Source organism: Siphateles boraxobius, unplaced genomic scaffold (genome assembly GCF_051911475.1).
Source record: "Siphateles boraxobius isolate OS27281-9 unplaced genomic scaffold, OSU_SipBor_1 24, whole genome shotgun sequence".
Taxonomy (NCBI): Eukaryota; Metazoa; Chordata; class Actinopteri; order Cypriniformes; family Leuciscidae; genus Siphateles; species Siphateles boraxobius.
In genome coordinates, this window is record NW_027508855.1 from 2,908,880 (window position 1) to 2,935,205 (window position 26,326).

Sequence of the window (26,326 nt, forward strand, 5' to 3'; positions counted from 1 at the left end):
TATATATATATATATATATATATATATATATATATAATTCAGATAAAATCATTCTTCCTTAAAAAACAACGTTAATTAAAAGTTTTTTTTACGAGTCAAAAGGCTTTTCTTGTGACAAACACGTATGAAGAGTGAAAAAGTTTCAAGATAAATCTCCGGTAAAATAGCCATCTAAAATAAAACAAAATTTGACATGGTGATATATAGCCTATCCAGTGAAGAACAAAAAAACAACTAAAAATCACACATAAAACAGAGAAGACAGACACAATTTTAAGAAATTCTATCGATTTATTCATTCAAGGTGACTAAATGGATTTCACAATATTTCCCCCGTACAGATTACATTTAGCCTACAACATAACAATACATCCTTTTTGGGTAGCCTTTCGATAGCCCGAAATATATATCGAAATTTTCGATAGGCTATATATATACAGACGATTAACTTTGAGCTGAGGTAATTTAAATATGAAATAGTTTGAAATAATAAATACAAATAAGGCTGGAAAATTAGTTACATCCTAAAAATGCAACTGAAGTTTTGTTATTATAAACAGAAAAAAAGACCAAACACTCAACTTCGCAACATTTTTAAATATAAATCAAAAAAGCAAACATTTTCTGAATAAAAAAACGTTATATTTGAAATACATTTAAATGTAAGACAATGTTTTTTTGAGGGTGTTTCTGAGTCACTGCCATTTTCCCAAAATACATATTCAAATTCAGTCACAATCTTTTGATCACAGATCAAATAAATACAGACAAAAAGAAAGCTTTCCCCAGCCACAGAAGCAGCCAGCAACCCATTTTTGGATAATGTGAAATTACATCCTCTCTCTTACACACAAACTATGAGGCTGACATTTATGTTTTTCCTTCAACTGACCCATCCAACTTGCTGACAAGCCATTGATAATCCCTCTGAAATAAAGAGCTTTGGGATGTGCAACAGAGTTTTCTTCCTGCATCTAGAGACCTCAGAGCCTTGAGGAAGGGAAGGAGAAAATGTGAAAATGACAGTCTTTCAATTTTTTTTGCACAATTGTCAAAATGATGCAATACAGCACACAAGTAGCTCTATATTAATTTTGCTTCAGTGTTTAAATACAATTCAACAAGAACTGCACTCCTTGTCTGACTATACAGGAGTGCAATGAATCCCATTGATCTATTAATTCTCTTGGAGGGTATAGCAAACCTCTAAATATGTTAGTCAAAACCGATTCACACTGCTCTTACCTGTAGCAATGTGTTTTGTTGGCTAAACACACGCAGAGTGGCCAGAGCTGCCCGTCGCACTGCATGATGGGTATCATTACAGGCAGTTTGGAGAATCAAGCCTGGAGCATCTACATTAAGAAGTGCTCCATCCCCTCCGCTGAAAGCAGCCAGGTTACCCAAGGCCCTACAGCAGTGCTGTCGAATGACATTATCAGCATCTGACAGCAGTGACACGAGGGGAGGGGCGGCTCCTATGGCGAGCTCCATCCATATGTCTTCCTCACTATGTCTCACGCCTTCCATTGCTGGTGTCCTCCTCGATTTGTCTTGTGCCGACAAGGCATTTATGTCGGTTGTATTCTTGAAACCTTTACTGGAAATATTTAGATTGTTTCTTCCCGTTACACTTAGCCAGTTTCCCACCGCCTTGCAGGCCGCCCTACGAACGGATGAAGCAGGATCGCATAGGCAACCTAACAGGTCCAGGAATAGGTCAAACTTTGAGTCATTGATGACCTGCCGGAGACCTGAGCCCAGGTGACCCAGCAAGCCACAGCATGCGGCTCGGATTCCATCATCTCTTTGGCGCAATGCAAGCCGCAGTTGGGGGATTTCGACGGGAACAAAAAAGGAAGATTGATGGGTGAGATGAAGTATTAGCTGGGAGAGAAGGATAAGAAATTCCACTGCACACCCACAGAGAACTTCACTTTGTAGCAGCACAGCCAACAGAGAACTTGCTGTTCTGACCTCTTCTGGTGAGGATCGAATTTTAGCCGTGGAGACCTTGGGGTGATCGCCACTTCTCCTTAACTCCTCCAGACTGTCCATAAGCCAGCTGATGCTGCACCCTTGCTGAGCTGAGAGATCCTGGGGACGTCCTGCAAAACTGCCATGGATCTCCAAACTGTCCACGAGCTCCTCTATACAACCGCTCTGCTGCTCAATTTTCTCTCTTAAATGTTCCATGGTCTTCTGCGGATATATTTTGGTTTTTGGCTGCACCTCCCTGAACTTTTCAGTCTTGCTTTTGGATGGCTGGTGTTGAGCCTTCAGGGAATCGTGTTTTTCCTTAGATGCATCTCCATAGCCTTTTAGCCGCTGTAACCTCTTCTTCGAATTGATGTCACCTTTGATTTGATCCACCTTGGTTTTCTTTGCAATTCTATTGCTCTTAAATTGCTCCACACCATTCCCGAAGTGGTTAAGTTGATACTGAGTGTGGTCTGCTCCATTGTCTGGGCTTTCTGTGCTGTGAGGGAGGAAAGCGGAGGCCTGGGCTGCAGTGATAAGGCATGGAGCGGTATGCTGTGGGTCAGATAGCAGTAGGCGATTCAGTAGACACAGCGGAAGCTCCACCAGGGCAACGGGAAGAGTTTGAATCATCTGAACAAGAAGACAAGTCAGCAGAAAAATAAGAAATACAAAAATTCTATTTTCAATATTCCAATAGACATCCGCCATCTGAAAATACTGGACTATTTTTTAAACCATACCTGCACTAGACCAGCCACAATATTTGTGCTTTGATATGATCGGAGAACAGACAGAAGTTTTTCTAAGGATAACTCCAAAGAGAAGGGGATGCAGAGAAGATGACAGCTCATCACTGATATGCTGTTTATTTCTGAGTCACCCCAGAAAAGACCTTGCTCAAGCAATGCAGCGCTGCTGTGAGGAATAAAATGAGAAATATACCTTAAAATACTGAGAGATGCACTTCAAATAAACACTAATATTAAAAAAGAAACTGTTTGACACCATAGTAAGGCTTTAAAATGATGTTTGATGCTCACCAACTGGTGGTGAGAAGGTGGCTGAGGGCAGAAGTGCAGTTTGTGGAGTTATCTGACAGGAGAGCCACACAGTTGTACGGATCGCTGGAGAAAACCAATAAAGCGAGAGAGAGTAACACATACAGACCTGTGAGGAAAAACAGAGGCAAATGTATGTTATTAAATTACTGGTATATTAAAGCTACAATACAGATATAAGTGAATGTTCTATTGGTGTTCAGTACCATTAGGAGATAAATGGCATCTGTGGGATGTTGTGTTTTCCAGTGTGGTGTTCACTTTAGCCCACAAGCAGGGCCAAAGCTCTGAGTCCTGAAAGTCGAGCAGTGAGCTGCTTTCACACTTTCATCAGTGAAGGAAAAATAAATCATTTTATTTCTTTTTTCCAGAAAATTCACCTTATTCAGCCTAAAATTCATCTATTTTGTAAATGCATGTTATTGATCATGATTCGGATCATGCGTTTAATTTTTCTTTTTTAATTTGGACCTTGTAACTTTTAATTAAAATCTCATAACTACATTTTCTGATGAAAAAACTTCTTCATGGTAACATTTGCCCCTCCACACTCGACAGGTACAATGCCCACATCTCAAAATAAACAATCGATGGAAAGAACCAAGTCCCCTCCCTACATTTTTTCTTCTTTAATCCACTACACTCGGATGTATGTCACTATGTGAAAGAAAAAATGTGTCCCTACTTGCATATCATTAACACATATGACCAATAGTAATTTTTTTTTAGAGATACAGATGTTTATGTGTCCCATAAACAATATGCCAAACTGATTTTAATTGTTGACTTATTTCTGGCTTAACTAAATAACTAATAATAATTCAATGATCATTAAATTACATCAATAACAAATAGGATAATATGCGATATTAATACTTATAAATGATTATAACATTCTGTTATATTTATGTAATATTATATAATATGTGTATATGAAAAAAGTTAAGTAATGCATTAGCTTCTTTATATGCAAATACCGTTATTGGGTGCTATTCTTAAGAGACTTCAAATTATGTTATTTATTGTAGATACAATATTAAACAATTGAAAACCAATTATTCAGTCAAACCGATTATTGGTCTGTCTCTAATTAACATAGCACAGATTTTAGGGGAATTAATGTGAGAGGAATTACCTCGGACAGTCTGTGGAGAATCAGTGACAGAAGGCCGTCACACATGCCCCAACCTGCAGGTAAGGGGTTATGTGCCTATGCGAAAGAAAAAGAGAGAGCAGACAGATGGTGGGAGGGGGAGAGGAAAAGAAAGAGAGAGAGAAAGAGTGGGGAATGACTACACTGGATTTCATCACATCAATGACATTAATTACTCTAAACAGAGTTAATCCTTATTCACAGTTTAAATAATGGAACTATACCTCTGCCGTGTCTGTCAAAATATTCGCCAAAAGGCTTGTAAGCCTTTCTATACCAATATTCACAACTATACCACGGTGAGTGAACAAGGTTAAGACTGCTGTTGCCAAAAGCTGTAGGAGAGACCACACAATCACAAGCGTAATGCAAATGAAATCAGACATCCTACAATTATTGTACTTCATTTTTCCAGATTAAACTTGCATTTGACACAAACTAGGGAGAAAATCGTTCATATACACAGAGGCACTTACCGCTGAATGCTTCTGGACACGACAGAGAAATACCGAAATAAAAAGCTGACAGAGATCCTCAGCTCTGATGAGGAAAAAAAAAATATTTTTCATCAAATAACACTAAGATTAAAATTTCACTAAAAGCGCAGCAGCAGTAGAGATAACGACAGCCTAACAAAGAGTTCTGCAATTAACACTAAATATTCTTTCATTTTAAAAAAGGAACAATAGATTAACTGTAGTAATGAAAGTAAAAACAATTTCAGTGGAGAAAAAAAACTGTAGTGTAACTCTGTACATTAAAAACGATTCATAAATCCATACCTCCTGCCCTTTATCTCCCAGCCCGGGCTCTTTTCCAGGTACATTATAAGAACACTCATCAGATCTTCTAATATTATCTCACCCTGGGATTCCTTTAGCAAAAGAGAATCAGTCAGAAATCAAGTATGATTAATGAAACTATTAAAAGACGAAATTTACATTGTAATTTACAAATTAAAATAAAATCATTTAAAACAACATAAAAAATATTATTAAAATATATGTTTAAAACAATAATCAGATGAATAGAATATACATCTTCATTTTTGTGTCTGACCTGCATTAGATCTGGAATGTTTAGGATGTCCTCAATCAGGTTGAACAGTAGATGAGGCAGTTCCAACTTCTTGCCCACTGTTTCAACATCCCCGGACTGACAGCTCTGAACAATGTTCCTGAGGATCTTTAGTGGCTGTAGAATTGAAGAGGCCACTTCACCCTTCCTGACCAATAGCTAGACAGATCAGTGAGTCTTTAATACACTAAATCACTCACTTACCCAGTTCAAATAGCTGCTCTTGTGACATTTAACAGATTGTTACCTGTTTTTTTGCTAAGAGCAGCTTCGTTTTTAACCTCGGAAGGATGGAGGTGTTCACAGGGCCTTGACTACTTAATTCAATCAATTGTTGCCACTCAGAATCACTGTCGATATCTTGTTCCTGCAGAATAGATTTAGTGGAAAAACCTTGTGTGACAGATCTCACATTAGTAGTGTGCTCCATATAAATCAAAAATATAATTTTAAATGATTAAAATAACAACCTCACTGTCCATCCTGACAGAAGCCAGACTGGTCCGCGCATGTCCAGGGCGCTTCATAACTTTCCGGGGTCCCACTTCTACAGAAGGGAACTCCCTCTCGTAGTCTCTACTGATCTGGCCTTTATGTGGAGCTGAGCGAACCCTAAAAACAAAAGGGAACATAGGCACAATTTATTTTTGAAAAATCTGATTCCCTCACCATATATTTTACCCTTGATTTAAACAGAATTTCGACTATTTCACTTTTCTACATTTGGATTTATAATATATTCATTCCTTCACGCTGGTCAAAAACATCAATTTCACTGTCACAGCAGCATTGTTAATATGCCCTTTTTTTAGGTTGAGGCCCGCAGGTTTTCAAATTCAAATTCTAGATAGGAATACTACCTGGTAACACTGTTGTCATTTGCTTGATGCTGATTGGTTCCTGGCTGAGATGAATTTTGAAACACTGAAAAGGTGCTGCCCAATGAGTGGCCAGTGGTGGGGGCTCCTCCAGCAGAAGCTGTCTTACAGCGTGTCTGACTCGCAATCTCCTAGTAAAACAACACCCAACACAATTTTATTATTTCACTTCCACAGAAATGAAAACCTTTGAAAGGCTTCTCAGCTGATTCCACATTTTCCCCATAGTCCATAATAATGTAAATAGTCGAATTTTCACAAATCTCACCAACAACAATAGCATTGGTTTTATTTAAATAAAGTTCGTTCATCTTACTGAAAAAATAAAACAAACCAGACAGGAAGACATCTAAAAGACAGTTTCATAACCTCGTAACACAGAAAACGACGAAAGACAAACTTCTTTGTTGTTAGCATGTCAGTTTACCTGTTTGTTAGTCTTCTCTTTCTCTCGAAGCTCTCTAGCTTTGCGCAGTAGTTTGCCCTCTCCATTGCGTGCTGTTGTCTTCTCTGCAGCCTGCTGGTGTTTCAGGGCCTGTCGGTCTGGGCTGGGTGGGACTGTAAGGGGGTTGCTCGAACCCTCATCTGACACCACTGTTAAAGCAATGAGCAGCACAAGGCACCCTTTTAGTAACAATAACAATAACATATTTTTATTATAATACATTATTATTATTATAATTAAAAAATATTTTTTTCAATTATTTAACTTTGCAGATATGTGTACAAAGAAAATACCATTTCACAGGATGATAAAAATTTAAGTAGTCCTCACTTAAAACTCCATCTGCAACAAAAGGGTGACGAAGCAGGTCAGGCCAAGACAGCCTCTTCTCTGGGTCTTTCATCAACAACCCCTTCAGAAAACTCTAAATTAAGAGAACCCACAGAAAGAGCAATTTCTCAATCTGTGTGTCAAACACTAAATCAAAATCAGACTAATTCGATTTAAAAGTCAAAGTCAGAGGTTTTCATGTGGGAAGTAACTACTCCGTACCAAGCAGTCTTGGCTCATGTTCTCTGGCCATTTGACTGGATCTCTCACTATAAGCTGCACCAGCTGAAAGATGGAGTTGGTGTAGAACGGAGGCGCCCCCGTGTGGAGCTCATAGAGGATGCAGCCCAGAGACCAAAGGTCAGCTGAGTGGTCATAAGGTTTCTCTTCCACTAATTCTGGAGACATGTAGAGAGGCGTCCCCTTAATAGAGGTCAACACCAAGGTGGAAACACTCATGGCACGAGCAAATCTGTGAAGAGTCACGTGAATATGACACTATTATGCTATTAGAGATCACATTAAGATGAATATATATATATATATATATATATATATAGTCAAACCAAAATTTATTCAGACAGCATATATCATTTTTGATTTTTTTTTTACTAGTGGGTGCAGGACACTATAGTTAATGTATGTGAGGATAGCAAAATAAAGTAAACTGTGACATATTATACCCAAAACTTCTTCATACGTGGACTACCAGTAAAATGTATAAAGGGACCAAAAATTATTCAGACACTTTGACCTGATCATGTTTTTACACCAGAGACTGAACAAAATTAAGCATTGCTTGGTAATTGGTTGACCTAAATTGGTATTATCTAATTGTGTACTTAATTTTAAAAGCCGACAACTAACAGCTATTCAACCTAATTCATTTGTGAGGCAGTCTAACAGAGGGATGGCCAAAACCAGTGAAATATCAACTGATGTGATAACTAGTTCTTGTCATATATATATATATATATATATATATATATATATATATATATATATATATATATATATTAGAATAAACATACATACATATATATATATATATATATATATATATATACATATATATGTTTTTATAATTTTTTCTACCATTTTCTAAATTATAGCGAATAAACTGTGATAATGTGAGAAATGTTGAAGGTGTCTGAATAAATTTTGGTTTGACTGTGTAATGTGTATATATATATATATATATATATATATATATATATATATATATATATATATATATATATATATATATATGCATACATACATACATACACACAGTTTCTAAAGTAGTTTGAACTTTGTACTTGTACCAATTGGCAACACTAACCCAAAGTCACAGAGCTTTACTACTCCTCCTTTTCCCAGCAGGATGTTTTGTGGTTTCATGTCACGGTGCAAAATACGATGGGAGTGCAGATAATACAGGGCAGAAACAAGCTGGCAGGCTATTTCACACACCTACACAAGTAAGATAGCAGGTTAGCAGGTGAGTGTGTCCCAGTTAAGAGGTCTGAGCAGCAGAAAATCCAGCACAGCATCAAGTCAAAGAAATAAAAGTGATGAACTACTGTATATGATTAACTGTATGCATTTTCCAAAAATACATTTACCTTAGGCTATTTATTATGTTTATTCTAATTTGTATGACATACTTAAATTTCTTATATGCATCACTGATGATATTATTAGCTTTTAAAGTCTAGACAGATTTAAATGTAAACCAGGTCTTATATAGTTCTAGCCTCATACACCAGTATGATACATTATTTATCTAATACGTTGAGTTGGCGGTTACAATGAAACAGTGTGACCGCTGATGTACCTGATTTTCAGGTAAACTGCCATCATCCTCCAGGATTTGAAACAGCTCACCCTCTGCATACTCTGTCACCACCACCACCTGTCAGAGGAATTGATGCTCTAATTATTCCTCTGACACAAATTCAGCCCTGGCTTTTTTTTTTCAACTCTTGTCACTGATACTTTTTTCATTTACACAGGTTATGGGACGATCAAAGTCACAAGCTCACTGCTTTTGTACCCAAACCAGTATCTTAACATTTAAACATGTTCTTCACTTTGCCAATGAGAACTATTACCTAGAAATTTGAATGTTAAATTGTGAACCCTGGGAGCTATATTTCATTCAACAAGCCGTTACACTGGAAGCATCAGGTTATACTGTAGGAACAGTGGAAAACATAGCATGACTTGGGAGTAAGTCTTGACAGTCATACCTCCCTCTCTGTCTCAAAGCTGTCTAAAAGCAGCACTATGTTGGGATGCTTAAGCCCCCTCATGATGTCAATCTCTCTTTTCAAACTGCGCAGGTCCTTCTCTGAGCGGCCAACTTTGGGAATGAACTTCAGAGCCACGACCTAGGAGAAAAAGTGTTGATGTTACTCAGACAGAGAGGGATTCTGTCTTCAATAAAGTCTGTTTATATTATATTTGTGGTTTTCTTTGTATGTAATGTCTTGGAGGTGAGGATTTTTGAATGTGTGGCTAATATGACGTTTTTTGATGGGGGAAAAAATTCCCAATACAATTATGAAAATATACAGACTATATCACAATTTGCTGTAATGTAGACACAGAATTGAATAATACAACAAAGTAACCAGCAAATTATTCACATTTAACTATATCACTAGACTCGTGATAAACTTGACGTTTTAAGGCGCTAAATACTGTTCTGTTTTTTCCCTCTACTGTTCAGTTTTAACTTAAACATAGGAAATGCTGTGTTATTATAGGGTAAGAAAATATATATGGCCTCGTATAAATATCCCTAAAATCAATTCCAGGGGGTAAAGAAATAGGATTTTCTGACACCGCTGTGCACATGCAGTGCTCACCTGGCCGCTAAACTTCCTGCGGCCTTTGTACACTCGCCCGAATGACCCTTCCCCGATAACCTCCAAAATATGATACTGATCCATCATCAGCGATGAAGTCTTGACCCCGAGGAAGAGTCCGGTGACTTTTCAGGTAACCTTAGCAGCTAGGCAACTAAAAACTCAGAACAACGCACGTAAACATATCATTTATGCAGTTTACTTCTCATGGCTTGTTTTGCAACTGAACAGTATAATGAAAGCGAGACAGTCTTAGGTTAGTCGAAACGGACAAACTAGTTAGCTGAGCACTGTTTTTATTAGATGGACTTTATCATTTGATCCGTATTCCGTACGGTAACTGCGAAACAACGGCTATTAATCGATTCATACTACCGTTAATAATGTTGACTTTATAGCTAGTACAAGTAATTGTAATAAAAAAATGGTCTCTGAAAAGAAATATGGTTGCATAATACATCAAGAATAAACTTCCGAAAGTTTGACGTGCGCTGCTCTCCAGAAGAACAAAAACAATAAGCGCCTAGCAACGTGGGGGCTCACAAATAGAAGCCCTTATAAAAGTTACTGCAAATTTAAATAACTTATTTTGACTAGTATATTTTTGACTGTACATTCATATTTTGTTTATTAGTTTTATAGTTGAATTGCTTGAAAAATGCATGACTTATAAGAGATACATTAAATGAAGGGGGAGAAATTTGAACAGGCGATGTGTTCATGTCCTCATTCACTCCTGTCACTAAGGGGGCCTTCACTTAACAACGTAGTGGCGTCCTAACTACAGTAGGCTATTCATGTCGAGAGGTAAGTTTCTTAGAACAGCTGTTCTGTTCTATTCTGTAAAGACAACACACCTTCTTTAAGCCAAAACATGTTTATTTTTATATAATGGCATTCCTGACAAAAGTCTAACATCGTTGTCTTTAAGTGTTCATTGGTATTATTTGCGAATTATAAATGTGGGAAAGAGGGGGGGAAACGAGCACTGCTTCTAATTCATTCTAAAAGGCTTGGACATGTAAAATGCATAATTAAATCCTGAATTAACTAAACTATTAGCACATGTTTTTGTTGTATCCTTACGCAATATGAACAGTTTATAAATTGTGATCATCATTTCTTGAGGAGGTCATCTTTATGATGGATGTATATAATCTCCTTCTGTATAAGAATAGAGAGGCTGTGTAAGTGCAAATGATTAGTCCACAGTTTCTGTATTGTCATTTAAGCCTCTCAAAAAGCCCTCCTAGTCTCATATGACATCCAGGAGCCAGTTCCATCATCTTTAGCCCATGATGTAGTGTCACTGAGAGACACCACTCCACCACTAGTCTCCTCTGAGGTTACGGCTGTCATCTTCACCACAGCCAGATCTCCAGGTGTCACCATGTACGGTGGGCAGGAGTAGCTGGAGGCAGAGGTGTAGGATGCTGCTGGGTACGGGACATCTTCCAAGGGTTGTAGAGTATAAGGCTGAGAGCTGGATGGCATGGAGCTCCCGCTGCGCCCCGAGGATAGACGGTATGGAGAGGAACCGCCAGAGTCAGGCCCTCCCAGAGATGGTGAGTCTGCCACAGGGACTGGATCCTCAGGACATATGACTTCTGACTGACTGACTGGGTCCTCTGATGGCTGATCCCAAGGGTCTCTCTGCAGCATACAGAAATAATTATAACAATTAATTTTAATTATAATGCACTTTTCACATTCCCAAAGTGCTACAAAAACAGGGAATTGAGATAAAATAGAGAAATACAGACAAGATACAAAACAATAAATACAGTAAAAGTGAAAGTGAACGTGAAAGTGACACGTGATGGCAACCCATACTTGGAATTTGACCTCTGCATTTTACCCATCCAAGTAAGTGCACACACATTAGGAGCAGAGTAGTGAACACACACACACTGCAACGTGGATACACACACCCGGAGCAGCGGGCAGCCTTAAGTGGCGCCCGGGGAGCGATTAGGGGTTAGGTGCCTTGCTCGAGGACACCTCAGTCATATTCCTGCCGGTACTGGAATCGAACCAGCAACCTTTGCGTCACCAGTCCAACTCTCTTACCATAAGGCCATGACTGACCGTAAAACAAACAAATAATGCAACACCTTATTGAAAAAACAACATTGCTTATTAATATTTTCATTATTATGGTTAGAAAATGGGACAATGACTTGACAATCGTTTTTTTTGTCCTATGTTAATCTTTCAAAAATACATTTCTGTATTAAAATTCATTTTGAGATATAAATATATATTTGTGTGTGTGTGTGTCAAAAATGTAAGGGTGATATCATAATGAAGAAGAAAAGCCTAATTAAAAGAATAAAATGCTTGAAAAGAAAAACTTTGGCATAATCTTTTTTTTATCTTTTTTTTTTATTAATATTTGATTAACCGTTTGTCCACAAAATCATGTTGTGCAACCTTTTCTTAATTCTGTCTTTTTATGACAAGGCTATTATTATGTCAGGTTGTACACTACTGTTTAAAAGTTTGACGTTTGAGATATTTCAATGTTTTGAAAGAAGTCTCTTATTCTCACCAAGATAGAATCTATCAAGATTTATTTGATAGAAAATCCAGTAAAATCTGTAATACTCTGAAATATTATTACAATTTAAAATATCTTTTCTATTGCAATACATTTTAAAATGCAACTTATTCCTGTAACATCAAAGCTTAACTGTCAGCATCATTACTCCAGTCTTCAGAATCACATGATCCTTCAGAAATCATTCTAATATGCTGATTTTGCTGCTCAAGAAACATTTCCTATTATTATCCAGGTTAAAAATTGTTGAGCTGCTTAGCATTTTTGTGGAAATCCTGATACATTTTATTTCAGAATTATTTGATTAACAGAATGTTCAAAAGAACAGCATTTATTGGAAATAGAAATCTTTTGTAACATTATAAATGTTTTTGGTCAATTTAATGCCCTTGCTGAATAAAAGTATTATTCCTTACTGATCCAAATCTTCACCCAAAATGTATCATATTCATAAATTATATTCACAGATTAATTATTAAATTCATGATATTTAAAAATAAATAAAAAATTCCCTGAAAAATATATTTAAAAATTAGCTTGATAATAATGTTTTTGCTTTTGACTTAATGGACGTTTATAGAGTTACTGAATTGAATTTTTTCTTGAAAGGGCTATAAACCTTTTTTAAAACCACATGAAACTTGAACACAGAGTACATATATGCAACCATTGTGCTCTCATCTAAAGGAGTAAAATTAGTGTTTTTCTTTAGGACACACTTATACATCTATGACCCAAATAATATCAGCTGTAGGAAGTGTGTATACCAAGAGCAAGTGTGACGAAGACTCTCCAGACAGACTTGGTAGTAGTGTTGGTAGTGTAGATGGTGGAAACAGTGACCCTCCGCTGGTGGTATAGGACGTTGGCCCTCTGTAATCTCCATATGAATCAGGAGTGTAGTAGCTGTCAATGAAGGAAGGGTAAGTGGAGGGGTGGTCGTAAGAAAAGGCCTTGCTTCCCAGTGCTGAAGAGTAAGTGTCTGGTGATGAGAACTGCTTCATGGGATGGCAGAGGTCAGAGTCTGGGAGGAAGGATCTTCGCATACTGTAGTAACCAGGAAGCACGTGTGACCCTGCAAGAGGAAGCAGGAAATTCAGTTAACTCCATGATTCAAGATGAATTAGCCTCTCACTGAGGACACCTGTTAGATCTGAACAGATCTAATTAGATCTAGCTGTGGTTTAGCTTTACCAGACGGACTCACCGGACATTGGCACAAAAGCTGGCTGAGAGGAACTGCTGCTCGTCTGAAAACAAAAATATTAGAGAGTCATTGTCATTGACACTAACACAGTTGTGTCTATGTGTGTGTGTTTCTCATTTCTCACTTAAGAAGACAGCGTGTAATGAAAACACATGAATCCCCCTACAATATAAAGGCAAAGAGAGAGACGCAGAACCCCCATTGGGCTGCTTTGTATTTTGCCTGACTTGCAGCCAGTGAGAATATGGAGAAAAAGACAGGAAGGCTCAAGTTTTTGTGCTTGTTCTGTTGAAAGCCAGGCAAATCATGCGGGAGGATATTTGAATATGATTTGCCAGTGTCACAACAGTGCTCCCCCCCCTTGCTCTCTGTGTGTACACTTGCCTCCGGTGGAGTGTGTACTCTTCTCATGAGATTTTGCCACAAGGATCTAAAGAAATCATGGGATGACTGGGATCATGTCCCAGTTGACTCCGCGACGTGCCGCGGAAGTACACAGTGGAATTAAGTTAATTTGTTTAGTATAGATATCGTTCTTTGTTAGAGACTTGCTGTCAATACATGCCATACATAGAGGCCCTTTTCAACAGTATTCTATAAAGGGAATTCTTATAGTTTATTTTCATATATTTTATGAGTGCTTTTTATTTAACTTGTAGAATATGTAATGGGTATCTTTGCTAGACCATTGTTCAGATATATGTTGAGGCCAACCACCCCGTCTGAGGCATTTGCATGAACCGACTGGTCCATTGGTTTCAGTAAAGGACACAAGAGCAGACAACAACTTGCAGCAGGAGTTCACTTGAGCACAAGGACTGTCTGTTCTTTTGTATTTTGTTAGCAAATCCCCCAGTAATTACTTGGTTAAGGCTTAGGTTTAACCGTCTACTGTAACAATGCCTGTCTGTCCCCTTTCAGGAAGGTAGATCTGATTTTGGCAGGTGTGCCTGATATTTATCTCTTAAAAGTAACAAGGACATGACTAGCAATGATGCTGAAAACTGTTGTTGTGTAAGAGATATCTTACACTTCATACTTCTGTGTGTTTGTATATTGTCAATGATTTCTTTGATACTGTATAGACAAAATAGAGAGTAACACACTTATGGATATAAGAACATCAGACAACAAGACTGTGAGAATGATGGCTAACTTACACTGTATCGGGGTGCATTTGTTTGTCGCAATCGCTTCTCTGCAAGAAGATCTTTGACCGTGTGCTTGACTCTGACACCTTGGTATACTCTCTTGGAATACTCTGTGGGGAGAAAGAAATATATTTACAGTGTTTATGTCTTTTTTTAATAAGTATCTGGCATTAAGAAACAGAAAATGAAGCATAAATAAAACACTAGCAAAGCAAAAAAGTTGCATAAATCCCCTTGTTAATCTGATGTTTCTGGAGTAACCTGTCATGAATTAATGTAAAGAAAAAAATTACTACATGTATTTAAATGAACCTTCATAATAGACATGCAAATAAAGTATTTTCCAAAAGCTTTCCACATGGATAGTGACTTTACATTTCAGAGCAGTGACTTTACAGTTCAACAAAGCAACAATAGCCTAACAGTGATCGTTTTTTAGAAGAGACCGCAAAAAAAAAAAAAAACAATATTATCATATGACTGTGAAATTAGTTATTGTTTATTATTGTTCAGCCAGTGGACACTGAGAAATTATACAAACCTTATTGTGAATGCAGAATTTATTTATTTTTTATTTTAAGGTTTATTTTATCAATAGATATAGTGCTTTGTTTTATCACAAAAAAGACTTGTTAATATCCACACTGTTAGGCTGTTGTTGCTTTGTTTTGGATATTTACAAGTCTTTTTTTTCACATGGGCATATATGTATCGATAGAATAAATCATAAAGAGAAATAAAAAAAATTAAATACATTCTGCATTCACAATGGGTTGCTTTAAGTATCTTTTGCGTAATTTCCCAGTGTTCACAGGCTTTCAAAGTTTCACAGCCATTTGACATTGTAGTGTTTTTTTTGTTTTTTTTTGCAGACTCTGTAAAAAAAAATTGCTGTTTACTTTATACCATTCACAGCCGGTCCTTGTTATTTGAATAGTTGATAAATTATTATTTAGTTATATCGCTAAAATCATTGACGAATCATGAAGTGTTATACCTGACCATACGCAACCATTCTGTTCCTCAGTAACTCTTACTACTACTTGGAACCTGGTACATGTCTTCAGTAAGCAAACCTAATTATTTATTCAGCACTTTAAGTATTTTTAATTGTTTCTATACCATTTTTATTTTATTTTAAAATAATTAAAAAGTTGGACTGACTCTGAATTGGTCTGTGAATGAATGCTGATGGGTTTTATTGCTGAGCAGCTGTTGAAATAAAATATTCATGCAAATAAGATCTATAAAATGTGTTATATATGAACTTGTTTTAAACAGACTGCATTTCTTATAAGTCCCTACTTGTGGTATTACTAGTTAAGAAATTGGTTCATCATGGCCTTATGCTTTTTCTATGTTGATGAGAGATGACATGGTTTAGAGGTAGAAACAGAATTGTGAGTCAAAGACATTTTATGCACTAATTTTACACTATAATTTTATCAGAATATTAATGTTATGTTGGAGTTCATCTCCTGGTGACTGGAGATTCAACTCTATTCAAATACTGTCCAGTCATGTTCTTCAGTTTCAATAGAAAACAACAAAACTAAGCTTTGCAGGTATGTGCATATTGAGGAATTGAGATCTCCAGCTGTAAATCTCTGTTTAACCTATACCATCTTGCACACCTATGCATGAGGAAAATTCATTGCAAAATACTTATTGTTATACAAAAAAATTAACATAAAGTAGCCTATTACTAGACTTTTACATCGTTAGGTTTCAAATTTAGATCCTTATAGGCAAACTGTTTTCTCGTTTAGAAGTGGAATTTCACGTCAGTTCTTTTATGTTCTTTACGGACAATATCAGTTTTCAATAGACTCGTATCATCTCTCTCTCTCTCTCTCTCTCTCTCTCTCTCTCTCTCTCTCTCTCTCTCTCTCTCTCTCTCTCTCTCTCTGACATTCACCTGTCCCATCTGTGGTCTAGGGTGTGCACGCACAGCCATAGCCTGATGTCATAATCCACCCGTTAACAGTCATAATGCGGTAGGCTACTTGACATAGAAAGAGAAAAGAGGGGTCTGAAATATTGCCCTTTTGATAGGAGATACGACTATATTTAGGTATATATTTACTATTTTGAGGCATCTGATATAGTCACCATGTATAGATAACAGACACTTTTAACCTATCGCACAAATTCTAAAACCATTCTTAGTCCCAAACCCCCCGCCGAGGTCCAGACAAGTAATTACGTCTATCACAACTAGAGCCCGTATTTCAAAGCACTTCATTTTCACGTTTCAGTTACTACACAGATTTTGCAGACTTATTTTTTAAGTTCTAAAACAGGGTCAAGCCAGGTTCTTTATGTTATGCCTTATATCTACAATATAAAATTGTCGACATACATTTGTAATACAACTCATTTAATATAGACGTAAAGCCCCATCAATAATGCGTTACAAATTAAACATCGAATGAAATTAATAAAAATACAAAAATACTTTTCACAAACTCTCACCTGTCTCCATCATAATTTTAGTGCTGCCAGGTTTCTCACGTCTTCAATTTTGATTCTATTCCAGCAGAACTCATACCACGTTCATTATATCAAAGGAAGAAAGAAGATTTAAAACCCAAAGTATAGACATACAGTGTAGCTTATGGTCAAGCTCACGCACCTCTATTCATACCCTTCACATGCTTTCGCTTGCGAAGCCTTCATCATTTGGTTAAATGCAAATAACTGGCTTGGAGACGTTTCTTAATAATTTGCATCTACTGTAGATCAGAGTACACTATTAAGGCTGCACTGTTGAGAGTGTGACATTAAAAGCTGAATATGATAGCGAGGAAAATTATAAAGAAAAAAGCGAAAAGTAATTATAGGTCTATTGAACACAAAAGATGAAGACAAGGGAAATATACATAATTTAAACTTATATGAATCTGTTTTTCATTGAGAAGCCCAAAAAACTTTATTAATTTTTTTAGGAGATTTTATGGGGTAACCTGGTGGATATGTAAGGACTATATAGGTTTAAAACCCATTAATGGATGATTAATGTTGTGATCACAGTAAAAAAATAAAAATAAACCCACTAAAACTTAAAGAATATAAGTTTTTTTAAACTAGGCTAATTGTTGTCTTAAATTTTTAAGCAAAACCAAAGTGTTACGAGCTCAACTAATTTACACAACTTTAAGTGTCAAGTTATTGGATGGAAACAAATATAAGGCCTATATGTTACGGATATAAATAGAATTAAATAGATAGATTTAAAAAAAATTTTTTTTACAGTGCATCAAAGGCAAATGCTGCTGGGACAGTAGGCCACCTATATAAAAACAATTTAGCCTACTTTATATAATAACCTATATGCCTATTTTAAAATATAACGCTGTCATGGGAATGACAACTAAAGGTTTTGGAATCTCGCCATGGTTTTTATTTTGCAAGTAACGAAATCGAAAGTAAAAAGTTATCGGGTGCATCTACGATCTTGGAGAAGGTGAGCACATTTTCCCCTTTAATGATGTTTTCCGTGGATTTTAAACATAAACGACTGTTTTAGTGGTTCCAAATACTAATTCAATCTACGTATTCAATCTTAGAATGGAGAGAGAAGTGTCTTTTTGTGGCTGGAAAGCTGTTAAAGACCGCAGTAAGTCTCTGTCCGAGAACCAGGAACCGAAGTCAGGCCGTGTATACACAATGTTTCACGGCGCACATTTGAACAACGCCACGGCTATCATTAATACAGGGTTTGTTCCCTCTAAAAATGGTTTGCTGGGCCCTGGGGTTTATGTCAGTCGTAACATTGATAAAGCCAAGTGTTACCCACTCAATACTGACGTCAACGACAAAGTCGTTTTCAAACTGCGGGTGCGTGTAGGAAAAGTGAAGAAAATAGACTGTGATAGTCATCCTCTCCAGAAATCGTGGCACAGCAACGGGTACGACTGCGCGTGGGTTCCGCCAAACAGCAAAATCTCCACCATCAAGTCCGGTCGCGAGGAGGACTGCGTGTGGGACCCCAGTCGCATCGAGGTGATCGACGTGGCGTGCTGTGTGGATAACGATAAACGCAAGGGGCTTCGACGGCTGGTTCGCAGTAAACTGAAAAACAACGGCTCAGACTGCGATCTTTGTCATCGCGACACTTCTGATGAAGACCATGATATTCAGCCGTGCTGGGAGTGCAAGAAACAAATCTGCTCTTTTCAGGGAAAACACTTGTGCAAAAGCAGAAAGTTCAGCGAAAGAGACTTAATCTGAAATGTCATCAAGGCTAACTTCAGATTATGAAAGTGTTCCCAGACCTCCTTGATTTTTTGACATCTGTATTTTAGGTTGTATCCATATAAGGCCTATGAGTTTGTCATTTTTTTTGTTGTCTTTTAGGCCTAACCTTCTGTAGCCTAATCATATTTAGGCCTTTATAAATAAAAGTTTCATTTATCATTAAAAGTTTCATTAGGCTTGTATTTTACGTTATTTTGATGAATTGATTAGTTAAATAATGCAATATGCTAATTTAGCCTCCATTCTAAACATAAGCCTATTTATTGTTTATTTATCTAGGCTATTTGTTTAAGATATAAATTTTATAGGCCAATTTTTCTAATAATGATTTTTAGACCGTAGATAGGCCTTTGTTGCTTTTTTAAAAAACGAACAAAATATCATAGGCCTATATAGCCTATTTAAATATAAAAACTAGACTATAGATACTTTATATCTAATATCATATTGTACATTTCTTATAAAGGATTTGTAAATGTTTAATAATCTTATATCCTATTAATTGTTACAGCTATGATTTGATCAAAATCAATCATTTAATTCTGGCAATTTGTCTACAAATATTTAACATTTCAAATGTTTTAGAAAATATTGTATTTCTTAAAAATAAACTGAATCTATAATTTTGTCTTTGGAATATAATTCTGATCTGAAAGTATTTTTGTTGTTGAACTTCACAGCTGCTGCAGTAAGAGGGCGCCGTTCAGTCGGGTTTTAATGACTGTTGTCAAGTCTGGGGTGGACAGTTTGTTAGATGTTAATCCAATCACAGTAAAGTAGATTAGACAGACTGCAAACGTCGATAGCAACGACATGCAAGGCAAACAAAAAATTTAATGACAATATTGTTATACTGACCATCTCATAGACAGCTTTTGGGCACATCTACATGACGATAAACAATGTGGTCACGGAGATAGTTTAATGATCAGGAACTGTGACCTGCTCAGTCTGCACACAGCCTCTCTGAAACAGTAAGTTTTCTCCAAATGTTATTATGGTGAGTTTTTCTGCTTTAACCCCTTAAGTGTCACCCCCCCCCCCCTTTTTTTGGATTAGACATGAAAATGCACATTTCGAATTGAAATGGTTGCAATTCGAGAATGCTTTGGAATATAGACGTAAGATTGGCCTTGTTTTAAAGAAGATATTTGGTAGATTTTTGTAGAAGTGAAATAAGTTAGGAAGGTGAAACAGAAAAAAAGTTAGAAGTTTGAGTTTATGAAAATGTAAATCTGAACAAGCTGTGTTTCAAATTTTAGGTTCATATCTAAAAAAATTAGCTTTCAGTAATAATTTGTTTCGGCGCAGAAACAAACATTTTCACTAGGGGACAACCAGACTCCGTTACTGCCCATATAAGGGCGCCTCCATTTCCATGTGGTTTGAGTTATCTGAACCATATATTTCCACATTTGTCATACAATTTATGAAGTCAGATTTTGATATGAATTCAACCTAGGCTATAGTTTGCTGCCACATCACAAATGGTGAATCTATTATTTTTTTCATTATATTTAAAATCCTTTGAACTCTTGGCATGAAATCAAACTGAGGTTTCTACCATTCTTTTATGATTTTTCATGTTCATCGCTATTTCAAAATAAAGGTCTGAACAGGCCTTAGGAGTATGGCTTAGGAGTACATATTCTTGTTGCAAATTGATAAATTACGTCTCCTCTGTAATTTATTTCGAAAATCAATCGCCAAATATGAAAACTAGAGATTGTAACTCTTCAAATGATATATGGTTTGTCAATTAGTTTAGGTTTAGTATATGATATTACTGTTTTAAATATGTAAGGCTTTGGGCCCACCTGTGGGCCGGTGACAGGTAATTATGTAGTTAATGGCAAAACAAGGAACTTTTTTTTTTTTAAGAAAACGGTTCACGTTTATCTGGCCACATAAATGTTTGCCTAAAGAACAATCTTGCCTACCCTTCGTGTTGAGATGTAACATTTTTAATTTCTATTTTTTTGTATCAGTTATATTTGCTATTATAGCAAATATATTGTTATTATAATTTATTTATTTGACAGTCTGTTTATCCCTTTTCAATTTAATAGCTTTGACTTGTGACAAAATGCCTGGTGTTGCCAATCCAAATCAATGGAGTCTCTCTGAGTTACTGGGACAGAGGAGCATTCTTGGAGTTGTAGTTCTGATTACATGGTTAGTTCTGTTCCATCTTCTTGTGAATGTGTGGCTGCTGTGCATCTTCACCAGTCTGTTGGTAGTGCTGGCTGGGTGGCTGGGATCTCGTGTCGCTTTGGATGCCAACAGCCTCCTTCATTTGGAGCACTTCCTGCCCCTGGGTGAGTCCCCTCAAGTTCACACTGCATCAGAAAGTGAACAAAGATTGGACTGGGAGATCCAAAGTGCTGTTGACAAGGCTGTGCGGGACTTTGTGTCATCCTGGTACTGCAGTTCTGTTTCTAAAGAAGGGGACGAGTTTGAACAGGAGGTGAGGGACATTATGTTGGAGGCAGCCGCTGAACTGAAGAGGAGGGCGAGGCAGGTGGACCAGAGAGCTCTGGCCCAGAGGGTTCTTGAGCTTTGTGGACGCCATTTGCAGAGCTTCAGTCAAGCCAGGGAACTTCAACGAACACTGCAAGAAGAGTCCGACCAATCGCTTTCAAACTCACAAAAACTATGGAGGTTGTACAGTAGAGCTGATTTGCCTCATCCTGCCCTGACTGGACCAGCTAACCAGCTCTGCTACTCCAGAGTGCTGGTAGATTTCCTCATGCACATCCTTATTCCCAAACCTCACTTGGAAACACGAACAGGCTGCTACATGGTGGGAGAGCTCATCACATGTAATGTTCTTTTGCCCCTTGTGGCAAGAATATCCAGTCCAGATTGGTTAAACCAGACCATTGTAGATGTGTTCAATCAGTCCATCGTCACAGAAGAAACAAGTCCACAGCAAACACCTCCAACAGACCTGGACGATTCCCAAAGAAGCTTCTGGGATTATGACTCCCCGGTTACTTTCGACTGTCCTGAAACCTCCAGCATGCAGACAGCTTGGTCTGTATCCACAGCCCCCCTCCGTGATTCCTCTGAAACAAGTTTCCAGAGTCAGTGGTCCTCTGATGAAAATGTACATAGGAGGAGAAGTTCTGGCATACTTTTTCCAGAAAGAATGGTCCAAAATACAGCTGAACTTCTTAGATCTCCGTACCGCACTAGCCGCCTCTATAGACACACAGACTGTGACCTGGAATCACCCTCTTCGGATGAGAGGAAGATATCTAGTGAGTCTTTGAAACGAACAGACTCCGATGCTGAGGACTTCTGTGACTGCATCTCTCCTTCAGACTTTTGCGGGCTGGTTTGTCTGGAGGAAGACACATTGGGTATTTTGGGGAAGTGTTTCAGGCAAAACATTGTTTCAGAGCCTCCTTCATCACTGGAGAGTACAGTGGAAGATTCTCTGGTCCGACCACTGACTAACACATCAAACTCCATCCCCAGAAGCCTTGGCCTGGACTTATTAGTTTTTGAAAACTTGGGGAATCTAGAAGGACCGGTATCTATTCAGAACTTGCAAATCGTTGGGACCATCACAGCCAAAGAGCAAAGAAGCAACAGCACTCATCCTTATACTCTTTACACTGTAAAGGTGAGATTCTCATACATGCATGAAACATGTCATGTTAAATACAGACATACTTTTTTTGTTGTTGTTAAATTTGGTTTGGAATCTGTTGGAAAAATGGATTTCATGAAAAGCAATGTTTTTAGGCTGCTTTCCCCTTTTTACTAATTCAGTATTGATTCATTGTGTCTTGTGTTTGTAGTTTGAAACTGCTTCAGATTCAGATAGCTCTGATCAGCCTGTCACGTATCATATGGTGAACCGGCGCTACACTGAGTTCCTCAATCTGCAGAACCGTTTGGAGGAAAGGCCAGATCTCAAGAAAGTGATCAAAAGTAAGACATTTTAAATGTATTCGATTCACACATTAAAAATTAATATAAATACGTAAGACTTTATAGTCCCAGACCTAATTAGTAGATATTGTCAGAGTTGCATAGTAAAAAGTAATATACATAATAAATAATAATCTGTTCATAAGTTTGGGGTCAGTAAGATATAAACAGAAATAATTTTTTTTTTTTTTTAACAAGGATGCATTACATTGCTCAAAAGTGACAGATTAACAATGTAAAGGTCTTCACTATTTCAAATGCTTTAAAAAAACAAAAACTTTTTATTCATTAAATTATCCTGAAAAAATGTTTCCACAAATATTAAGCAGCACAACTGCATTCAACATTGTTGCATTGTTTTTTGAGCAATAAAAAATCAGCAAATTAGAATTTGATTTCTGAAGGATCATGTGTAACTGAAGACTGGAGTAATTGCAGCTGTAAATTCAGCTTTGCCATCACAGGAATAAATTACATTTTAAATATGTTCAAATAGAAAATTTTTTTAAATTGTGATGATATTTCACAATATTGCGATTTGTACTGTATTAGGTTGTACTGTATTTATCACATAAATGCAACCTTGGTGACCATAAAATACTTCCTTCAAAAACATAAAATAATCTTACCAACCTCAAACTTTTGAACATAGTGTACATTGGTTGAAATTGTTGCTAAAGGTATTCTTTTTTTTTTTTTACCTTTAGTTTGTCAACGGGGCAGTACCCTGAAGTCTCAAACCATTTAAACTTATACATCTTGTTAATGTAAAAAAATTAATATCTATATATGCTGTACTAAGAAGTAACTATAACTATAAATATTCCTAACTAAAGATGTCATGTTGGCAGTTCGGTGCATCATCTCGGCATCATATTAAAATATGTGTTCACATTAAGATGTCAAAGGTCCAAAGAAACTTTTCCCAGACCTTCCCTTCAGCAACCTGGACATAGAAAAAGTGGAAGCCAGGAGAAGCCAACTGGAATCATTCCTCAGGGTAAGAATTTCCTTTCACTAATAAAACGTTTCGGGCAAATGAAATGTTTTATGCAAAACCCTGGACTTAGTCTCTCACACCTTTTTCCACTCCTGCAGAAACTGTGCACCATCCCAGAGGCAGCTAGCAGTGAGGAAGTGCGTGAGTTCCTTGCCCTCAACACTAATGCCACAGCAGCTTTCCAGAAGAAGCCGTCGAGTTCACGCATAGACAAGGTAACTCTGTCCTGAAACAAGATATACTTTTGACTCCTTTTAATGTTTAGAAAAGACTTCTTTCTTTTTTAACTTTTATTGTGACATTGCTGTTTGATTTTGCTTGTCTGTCTCTCTGTCTGTATGATATGTTTTCCTTATAAACAGATGGTTGAGAACATAGTAGACACCCTGAAGACGGCGTTTCCACGCCCAGAGCCTCAGAGCCCCACAGAGGAAGGAGACCCACAAAGAAAGTGAGAATATATGAGACTTAGATAACATATGTCAAGCATGCAAATAAATAATTCTCTTGTTTTTAATTCCACAAACTGTCCTTTCATATTTCAGGCCTCGTCTGAGATTCTCCAGTAAAATAGCTCCTACTCTTAATGTCCCAAGCCTCCAGCCTAAAGTGACATACTCTTTCAGTGAACGCTGCTTAGTGAGTTCTTCATATCATATACAATGCCACATAAAAAGTTATTCATAATCTGTCCATGCAACTTTCACATAAACAAATAAAAAATATTGATTAGTTATATTGAGTAGGGCAGGGGTTTTACTTATTGCAATGTTTCTCAACCTTTTTTGTCTTATGTACCCATCAGTAAGGCTCAGTACAGCTTAAGCCTGGGATATACAACACAACTTTTTAAAGCTGAACAGATTTTAAAACACTAGACATCATACACCTGCCGACATTGTAAATGGTTACAAAAGAAAATTTGGGCATCATACACTATATGACTTATGATCACACACTACAATACTTTTTTAGGTTGTTCTGAACACAACAAACTCATGCAGAAACCTGCACCTAGTTGCTAGGAGAAGCATGACAAATAATAAACAATACAGGTCTCACAATATTACACATGTTTTATATCTTCTGACTGGATGGATTCATAGTCCAAAGCTAAAAACAGAGTTTGTGCCCATCATACACTACACAGATTTTCTGCAAAATCTGTCAACTTTCGAAATCTGTCTACAAAAATCTGTCAACAGGTTTCGACTGGACGAAATCTGCCGACTGGCGCGCAGTTTCAGCAACTACACTGCAAATTGTGCCGAAATTCTGGAAAAGTCATGTTGTGCATTTCTGTCTTTAATCTACATCAAACCTTAAATGTGTTCCTTTATTTCCATAATTGGTCCCACTTTATATTAAGTGGCTCTAAGTACTATGTACTTACATTGAAACTAATCATTTGATTCAATGGACTTATTGTGTACATACATGTTTTTACATTGTACTTATATTTTAAAAATACCTGCATGTAATTACAGATATAATTAATGTATGTAATTACATTTGTAATTACACTGTTGACCCTAAACCTACCCATACCACCACACCTGACCCTAACCTTACCCGTATCACACCTCAATAGCAGGTAAATTGGTTTACAATACAACATCAACACAATAAGTACATTGTACTTATTTTTCAATGTTAGTGCATAATACTTAAAGCCACTTAATATAAAGTGGGACCCCATAATTTCCTGGATTTCCTTAAATAGGAAATTAATGTTTTATGGCATTCTCTGAAAAAGAAAATCATGAGATTAGTTGTAATTAATTATAACCATCCTTCATTATTTTACAGCAGTATATATATTTTGTTTATTATTTTAGTTTGTTTTATAGGTTTAGCAAAGCAAAAGCAAAATCAAGTACTCCTGAACCCTGATTAGGTACTCCCAATAGTTGGCTTTATTATCATTTGAGCTCTATACAGCCTGTAAACAGTAAAACGAAACAGTGTTCCTTCAGGACCATGGTGCTATATAAGACAAAAACCGACAGTACATATTTTACATAGAACAGGGCACAGTAGTGGGGAGTTTTTGAATGAGCAAATGCGCAAAGTTTGCGAGTTTATGTTCAGAGATTGACTAAGTAAATGTGGATGGATGTGTGGGAGTGTAGTTGTCAGGCTGATGGCTTTGGGGAAGAAACTGTCACGCAATCTTACTGTGAGGGCCTTCACGGTATGCTTCTGTACCTTCTGCCAGACAGTAGGAGGGTGAAGAGTTGGTGTGAGGGGTCGTTTGCAATACAGATAGCTTTGCCTATACAACATGTGGTGTAAATGTTTGTGATGGAGGGAAGAAAGACCTGATGATCTTCTCAGCTGTCCTCAATATCTGCTGCAGGTTCTTGCGATCTGAGATGGTCAGATCCCTCTGTAAAATGTGGTGAGGATGGGGGGTAGGAGATGGGC

At 37.1% G+C, this 26,326-nt stretch overlaps 4 protein-coding genes across 7 annotated transcripts in view; 2 read left to right on the forward strand and 2 right to left on the reverse strand.

The window, feature by feature from the left end:
• Positions 1-271: 271 nt before the first annotated feature.
• stk36 (serine/threonine kinase 36 (fused homolog, Drosophila)) lies at positions 272-10,300 on the reverse strand. The gene is made up of 20 exons (XM_077240809.1): positions 9,780-10,300; positions 9,159-9,299; positions 8,744-8,821; positions 8,249-8,379; positions 7,147-7,396; positions 6,925-7,018; positions 6,577-6,743; positions 6,132-6,280; positions 5,742-5,883; positions 5,519-5,638; positions 5,254-5,430; positions 4,977-5,068; positions 4,671-4,734; positions 4,419-4,529; positions 4,177-4,251; positions 3,248-3,365; positions 3,024-3,150; positions 2,724-2,898; positions 1,246-2,613; positions 272-990 (listed from the first exon to the last, which is right to left on the reverse strand). The coding sequence occupies exons 1-20, from the start codon at positions 9,864-9,866 to the stop codon at positions 871-873; spliced, it is 3,786 nt and encodes a 1,261-aa protein (XP_077096924.1). The 5' UTR covers positions 9,867-10,300; the 3' UTR covers positions 272-870.
• A 340-nt stretch (positions 10,301-10,640) lies between these two features.
• Positions 10,641-18,829, reverse strand: LOC143748705 (POU class 2 homeobox associating-factor 2). The gene is made up of 5 exons (XM_077240839.1): positions 17,173-18,829; positions 14,707-14,807; positions 13,547-13,589; positions 13,107-13,414; positions 10,641-11,432 (listed from the first exon to the last, which is right to left on the reverse strand). The coding sequence occupies exons 1-5, from the start codon at positions 17,183-17,185 to the stop codon at positions 11,016-11,018; spliced, it is 882 nt and encodes a 293-aa protein (XP_077096954.1). The 5' UTR covers positions 17,186-18,829; the 3' UTR covers positions 10,641-11,015.
• snx19a (sorting nexin 19a) overlaps positions 15,742-26,326 on the forward strand; it is a 35,184-nt gene continuing 24,599 nt past the window's right edge. The window contains exons 1-7 of one of the 4 annotated variants that reach the window (XM_077240818.1): positions 15,742-15,763; positions 21,027-22,588; positions 22,767-22,899; positions 23,799-23,899; positions 23,998-24,114; positions 24,262-24,350; positions 24,445-24,538. In XM_077240818.1, the coding sequence (XP_077096933.1) occupies positions 21,044-22,588; positions 22,767-22,899; positions 23,799-23,899; positions 23,998-24,114; positions 24,262-24,350; positions 24,445-24,538 (2,079 nt within the window). In that variant the 5' untranslated portion in view covers positions 15,742-15,763; positions 21,027-21,043. Of the gene's footprint in view, positions 15,764-19,740; positions 19,958-21,026; positions 22,589-22,766; positions 22,900-23,798; positions 23,900-23,997; positions 24,115-24,261; positions 24,351-24,444; positions 24,539-26,326 lie in introns of those variants that run through there. The other 3 variants (XM_077240816.1, XM_077240819.1, XM_077240817.1) reach the window with 3 other exon arrangements.
• On the forward strand, positions 18,014-19,596 carry gig2o (grass carp reovirus (GCRV)-induced gene 2o). The gene is made up of 2 exons (XM_077240840.1): positions 18,014-18,163; positions 18,267-19,596. The coding sequence occupies exons 1-2, from the start codon at positions 18,093-18,095 to the stop codon at positions 18,928-18,930; spliced, it is 735 nt and encodes a 244-aa protein (XP_077096955.1). The 5' UTR covers positions 18,014-18,092; the 3' UTR covers positions 18,931-19,596.

Bases quoted from the DNA above. Each gene is read 5' to 3' on its own strand.
- stk36 (XM_077240809.1), bottom strand. From the start codon at position 9,866: ATGATGGATCAGTATCATATTTTGGAGGTTATCGGGGAAGGGTCATTC. The intron at 7,397-8,248 runs GTTAGTGTTGCC...GACTCTTCACAG, and splicing joins GTAAAGCTCTGTGACTTTGG to ATTTGCTCGTGCCATGAGTG. The intron at 4,252-4,418 runs GTATAGTTCCAT...TCTTTCGCATAG, and splicing joins TTTTGACAGACACGGCAGAG to GCACATAACCCCTTACCTGC.
- LOC143748705 (XM_077240839.1), bottom strand. The intron at 13,415-13,546 runs GTGAGTCCGTCT...TTCCTCTTGCAG, and splicing joins AGCTTTTGTGCCAATGTCCG to GGTCACACGTGCTTCCTGGT. The intron at 11,433-13,106 runs GTATACACACTT...TGTATGCTGCAG, and splicing joins CTTCGTCACACTTGCTCTTG to AGAGACCCTTGGGATCAGCC.
- gig2o (XM_077240840.1), top strand. From the start codon at position 18,093: ATGGTTTTTATTTTGCAAGTAACGAAATCGAAAGTAAAAAGTTATCGG. The intron at 18,164-18,266 runs GTGAGCACATTT...ATTCAATCTTAG, and splicing joins CATCTACGATCTTGGAGAAG to AATGGAGAGAGAAGTGTCTT.